We start from the raw sequence: 6,680 nt of genomic DNA on the forward strand, positions 1-6,680 counted from the left end.
TGGCCGTGTGACCCCTATACTTAAATATATTGCAAGTCAGAGAGTTACACGGGCTGGGGACATGGCCGTGTGCCCTACTTCAAATACCACACGGCCTAAGACACGGGTGTGTCACTTGGCCATATGAGCCACACAGCCAGATTACACGGGCGTGTGTCCCCTGCACCTTAGAAAAATTTTGAAATTTTACGAAAAATTCTCTGAGATTTCGATTTAGTCCCGACTTGTTTCTAATGTATGTTTTGGGCCTCAAGGGCTCATACAATGGACGATATGATTAATTTCTGATATGAATGTTAAGTAATATAAAATATCTGAGAGTGATCTGTAAACTCCGGTAATGCTCTTAAACCCTGTTCCGGCGACGGATACAGGTTAAGAGTGTTACAAAAAAGTGTTCATAGGTTAAGTTGGAGCTCAATTCTAAAATTTTTTGAAACCCAAGCTCGTTGAGGCTGATTCAAAAGACTTATTTTACTGTTTATAAACAATAAAATGACTCGAATTAAATCAACACAGATTAAAAAATATAAATCCAAATCCAATCCAAAATGAGATGGGTCATGTGGATGATCACGATGAACACCTCTAGATGTGGGTGATATAAAGAAAATGAAGTAGTAGAGGGGACAGGTGTAGAAGGGAACAAAACAAAACAAAGCCTGCAAGGAACCCATTTTACGGATAGCTTTGTGACCATGGATGATGATGGGATTGAAAAAGCCTTTAAAACTGTGGGTTCATCTTATACTTTCTAATCCTGCCTCTTAAAAAACGATACCACATGTTTCCTTTTATGTTTTTAGATGTTTTCCAATGAATAAAATAATAAAAGTTGTTATATCTTTTCTAGAGCACGACACGTGACAAGTTGTTACATAATTTGTAGATAGCAGATGACCCTTCGCAATCCCTCAAAAAATCACTTTGGAGGTGATCCGTGTTGCACTCTCCCGTTGGGACCATCATGGCATAACAATAACCTTAGAGTATCCTCTTTCTCTCTTCATCTGTCAAAAGTGAACCGACAATTTCTTTCCCCGTCTTCTCCTTTCTATCAACAAGACTAGAGACAGAAGCAATGGATTAAACATTTAAGGAAAACAAAGAGAGTGTTTGTATTTATACCTAATCTTTGATTATTCAAAGGGTTGTGGGTGTATGTTAAAATAAATATAAATATGTGAAAAATAACTGCCCAGATTAGATGTAGCAAAACAACCGGCCCATCACTGCTTTTCAGCCTCAAATCCAATACATTTACTAAAAACCAACTTCATTTTGGCTGTCCATAATTATATCCATTTTAATATATGTATATTTCTTTTATCCACTTCAAGTTGACAACTAAATTTTTATTTTGATCTCTAAATTTGAAAAATATAAAAGTTTGATTACCCTAAAATTGTGTCACAATATCACTTGAAAACAAAAAATAAAATAAAATTATATAAACATTTAGATTGATATTGTGATATAATCTTCGAGTGTCACATACAATGTTTTATTAACCGAACTAGTGATTGATTCGATCAAAACACAAGTCTTCAATTCAATACTTTTGATTGGTGCAATTGCTAGACCAACAATAATTAAATAATTAATTAGCTTTCGATAAAAATTTAAAAATATATATTAAATCAATTCAACCTATTCAACTACTAATTTTTGTCCCCAATTTTTATTTTTTACAGGTTTCAAGTAGTTTCCAATTCAATCAGTTCAATCCCTTTGTTCGAACTAATATATAGATCAGTTCTCAGTTCTAACCAATCAATCAAGTTATGTTCCAAAAACATTGGTCACATTATCAAATCTTAACGGAATCCAAATTCAATGACCAAAATGAATCTAGTTGCTAAATTCATATACCAAAGTAAACTAAAAATAATACAAATACCAAAGTAGACCTAATTTCCAGGGACCGAAAAGAATTAAAATTTCTAAATGAATATCGAACCTATTATCCATAAAAATAAATCACATTCAAATATTCAAGTGGTCCATCCAAGCGTGAAGCACTGTTAAATACAGATATCTAACCCGCTATCATTTTTACAACTACAATTTCAACTTATTAATAAAAAACAAATTATAAAGAGATAAAATTCCAAATTTCAACATAATATGGGGACTAAAATCATAATTAGACCTAACACATATAGGAGGATCTCATGATAAATTTGATAAATAAAATAGCTATAAATGAATACCCAGACAGGCTTATATGTAGAGCAATCAAATGGTGTATATACATAACAGTCAATTCCTCCACAAAAACAGAATAACAATAACAATAAAAACAAAACCAAAATAGAAGATCAAATTTCATCTGTTATTTAGAGTTAGAAAATAAGTCTCCTATGATCTTGCTGATGACTAGAAAAACAATCTGCTTCACCAACTTGAAAAAAGACCCTAAAAATTAGTGTTTTTTTGCCTGCCCGATTTCATTACCGAAAAAACAATCAAAAATTTGCACGATCGCCTTTGCATTATCATGCAGAAATATCTTACAAGCATTGTAATTGTCGGTCCAAATGGTAACAGATACCTGTTTAGCCGGTCCTGTTAAACTGGAATATTATCGATGGAATATCCATCGAAATCGAAATCGTTGTTTTCAGCCGGTGCGATGATGTCTTGCTGCAAGAAGATTGGAAATTTCGATGTTAAAATGAGTAATATAATATCCCCATCAGTATCATAAAGAGAGAAGAAGGAACCAACCTGTTTCAAAAGAGCACTCATGAGATCCTCTTGTCCGAAGTGATCAGGGTATAGATTGGCAGGGGCCGTATCAGCAACTCTCTCGGATTTGACCCTTACTGTATTGTCAAGAAGGGAGTTGAGATGTTGATTACTGTTTTGAGCATTCACATGGCCAGTACTATCTCCGGCTGAGAACATTGCCTTACTTATGACGGTTGAATTCCTGTTCTGTCCGGACAAGAATCCTTGTTGAACTAAAATCGATTGTGTGTGATCAAGGTTACCTTGAAGAGAGTTCGAATGCTGAGAGGAATTGAACATCATGCCTACGTTCTGTAGTTCCCAGTTTTGGGGTTTATGCTGATTCAAGTCATTAAATATATCGTAACTTGGCATAAAACCCACTGATCCTTTGATTTCTGAGTTAACGTCTTCCTGAAAAGCCACTTTGGGTGCGAGACTAGAAATCCCTGGTGTACTTACAAGAGGGAAACTGTTACCAGGTAGTTCTGAAGTGTGGTTCATGGGGAAGTTCAACATCAAAGACGTCTGAGAAACTGGATTATAACTAGGGGCTCGGATATTTTCCGGAACCCCATTTCTTGTAGAGACATTCGTAGCCATTCCATTGGATAACATGGACTGCCCCCTTGGTGAAAGAAGCCTTGGAGCAAGACCGACAGTGGAATCATTGAGCATTTGTCCTCTAGCCTGTGGCTGAGCCATCTGCATCAATAACGGATTATTTTGGCTACTTTGTGAACCGTGGGAAAGGACTGGCATATTCATGTTTCCCATTGATTGCGCCGTGTGGTGCAAGCCGGCAAGCTGTTTTGGCTCCATAGTTGTTGGAATTCCATGAAGTAAATTCGTTTGCTTATTATTGCTCACATGTTGTTGCTGCGCTTCTCCAAATCTTAACTTTGGGTTTTCGAAGCTAAAAATGTTTCTTTGATCAATGAGGGGCATAGGTATGCCTGATTTAGCAGTTGACCGACCAAGCCCTGCTGCTTGGAGTGTGGCAAGACTTTGTGCGGGAAGTTGACCAGTGGCAGCAAGAGCTTGAAGATCGAGTGGCCCAAAAGTTGCATCTTGGGGATTCATAAAAGAATTATTCAGATTACTCGGGTGTTGCGATACCCCACTCAACCTTCTAAGATACAAGCGATATTTCTGATCACATGATAACGAAGTAATTATCATCATGAAACCAAACGTCACTACAAGAATTATTCACTAAATGCTCATATTTAGTGAACTTTATCATACCTGAAGGTGGCTGGCAACATTTTCTCTAGTAAGTCCGGGAACGTTCATCAACTCCAAAATTTTCTTCGGGACAGCCTCTGTATTAGAAGATCAACCAGAAAAATCATACGAAAGGGAAGACAACAATAGTCAATCGATTATTGAAGATGTAACATTCAGTAAATTGTAAAAGAAAATGGAGTAAAGACTCGTACTTTCGATGCCTAGTTGATTAACTGCTGCAACAAACTGTTGATGGAGTTCAACAGACCAAACAACCCTCGGCTTCTTTAGCGTTGATGTATCATCCCTCTCATCATTTTCATCTTCATCGTCCTTCCTCCGTTTTGAGCTTTTCCAATTCCCTTCATTAGCTGAGGATGAGTAATCTGCATCTTCAGATTGTTTTGGTTGCCGATCTCCTTCTTCCACACTTCCTGATTGCTCAAAGTCCTTCCACTCATTCTTCCTCTTCCGAACCACGTGCTGCCATATGTTCTTCAACGCCTCGATACGAACTGGTTTGATCAGGTAATCACAGGCACCATGCGTAACACCTTTCATAACAACATTTTTTCCATCATCCGCAGACATCACTGCAGGAAACACGAGTTCAATATGAGGCCAAAAAGGGTGAAACTTTCAAACTGTGCTCGATTAAAAGCATTTACGAAACATGATAAAGTGTGTGCTTACTGATAACAGGCAGATCCATCTCTAATCCAATATGTTCAAGAAGTTTAAATCCATCCATATCTGGCATATGAACGTCGCTGATGACGATATCGAACCCATTTCTGTTCTCTCTTAGCATCGATAATGCGGTCTCGGCTCGATTACATTTAGTAACTGCAAAAAAAATTACCAATCACAAATCAACCATTCATCTATCAAATTACAACAATATCAACCTCTATTGTACATATAAACAAATCAAGACAAATCAGATCATTGAAGCAATTTGTCGAACACAAACTATGCAGGAACAAAAATCATAGCTCAAACAACTACAAAAATGCGATACTATTCCCCCAAATCTAAGAATCAAATACCATCTTCTTGTTCCTTTTTTTTTCCCACTATAAACCCACAAAAAGATCAAAAACCCAAGAAATTGTTCATTTACAGTTCATTCAAAGCTCAAAATAAATAAATAAAATCATTCCCTTAAAAAAATCATAAATCAGTAATCAAAACAAAGAATTAAACACAACCCAAAGAGGAACTATGCCTAAAAACAAGAAAATACCATTATATTGACAAGCTTTTAACATCTTTTCTAAGATCATAAGACAAGTCGGATCATCATCAACAAGAAGAACTCGTAAACCAGCAGGGAACTGATCAGCAACTACATCTCCACCAGCTTTCCAAAGAACACTCGAACTAGCAGTTGACATATATGATTTCCCACTACTTGAATTCATTTTGACTGATCCAAAAACAAACCAGAAAAAAAATAATTTTGCATAAAGATTCTAGCTTTTTCTTTTCTTTTTTTTTTTCACATGCTTAAACTTGAACTGAGTAGATTGATGATATACAACATAGTTGAAAATATAAATTCAAAGAACCCCAAAGTTTATAAAAGCTTAAAAATTTTTGAACCAAAAGAGAGATTTTGGATTATTTAGAAGATAATTTTTTTTTGTGAGATTGGAGTTGAAGAGATTTGCATGTCTCTCATCTTTAAGTTTCTCTGGGTTTTTTTTTTCGGGTGATGATTAATTATTATTTTATTTTAATATAAAATAATTAATGAAATTTCTTTTATTATTATTGTTTTTTTTAATTTAAAAGTGGGTCAGTCCTTGAAGAGTGGATCCAGCTCATACATGAAGTTAACTAACTCCACACATCTAAATCTACTACAAAACACATGTCAAAGTTAAAAAAACAAAAAGTGCCATGGGTTAATTTCCTAAAAGTCCTTGAATTATTGTCTAGGTTTTAAATTAGACTTTGAACTTTAAAATGTGCTAATTGGATCCTTAAAGTGTTAGTATCCTGTTAATCTAGAGTGTTCTGTCACCTTATCCATAAGCTTGAATGTTAAATGTCAAGTCGACATATTACGTAGAGTATATTTGCAATATGTGGATCAAATTATAAGCATGTGTACACCTACTATAATAGATAGTTTAGATCTGGTAACACATCCAAACTATCTGTGCAACAGAGTACATTGGTTTTTACAATTTGATCCATGTGTCTTAAATATACTTGTCGTGATGTTTGAACTAGCATTTAACGTTGGAAAAACTCGATTGTCGCAATAGTGGCACTTTGATGACTCAATCAAAAAGTTTTGAAATTTAGGGAGTAAATTAAAAATATAGATGATAGTTTGGAGGTGTTTAGTAAAATTAACCCAAACATACTATATAAGCTGTTTTTTTTACTGTATAGATTTTTTTTATTATGACGGTAAAAAAACTGCCCACCAAACTTCATATTTGATATGTTTTACCAAGTCAAATTTCTTAACCAAAATGTTTCGCATATTTTTAAATTTCATTTAAATTTAATTCTGTATTCTTTCAAACCCTTTGAAAAGCACACTTTAGTTTCAAAACCTAATTTCTTTATTTATGTACATAACACTTAATTCATACATAAAAATTCATAATTTAATTTTAAAATTTATTATTATTATTATTATTTAGCTCTTCTTTTTAAGAGTTTGATGTTAACATTTCAACTATTTTACGTCTGACTAA

At 34.5% G+C, this 6,680-nt stretch overlaps 1 protein-coding gene across 2 annotated transcripts; it reads right to left on the bottom strand.

The window, feature by feature from the left end:
- Positions 1-725: 725 nt before the first annotated feature.
- LOC107926502 (two-component response regulator ARR2) lies at positions 726-5,681 on the bottom strand. Of its 2 annotated transcripts, XM_016857368.2 has the most exons (7): positions 5,210-5,677; positions 4,657-4,809; positions 4,176-4,556; positions 3,982-4,058; positions 2,731-3,885; positions 2,555-2,646; positions 726-1,066 (listed from the first exon to the last, which is right to left on the bottom strand). In XM_016857368.2, the coding sequence occupies exons 1-6, from the start codon at positions 5,385-5,387 to the stop codon at positions 2,572-2,574; spliced, it is 2,019 nt and encodes a 672-aa protein (XP_016712857.2). In that variant the 5' UTR covers positions 5,388-5,677; the 3' UTR covers positions 726-1,066; positions 2,555-2,571. The 2 variants fall into 2 exon arrangements, with proteins under 2 accessions (XP_016712857.2, XP_016712856.2); XM_016857367.2 differs by lacking the exon at positions 726-1,066 and having other exon boundaries at positions 2,317-2,646; positions 5,210-5,681.
- Positions 5,682-6,680: the final 999 nt, after the last annotated feature.

This window comes from Gossypium hirsutum, chromosome D09 (assembly GCF_007990345.1).
Source record: "Gossypium hirsutum isolate 1008001.06 chromosome D09, Gossypium_hirsutum_v2.1, whole genome shotgun sequence".
Classification (NCBI taxonomy): domain Eukaryota; kingdom Viridiplantae; phylum Streptophyta; class Magnoliopsida; order Malvales; family Malvaceae; genus Gossypium; species Gossypium hirsutum.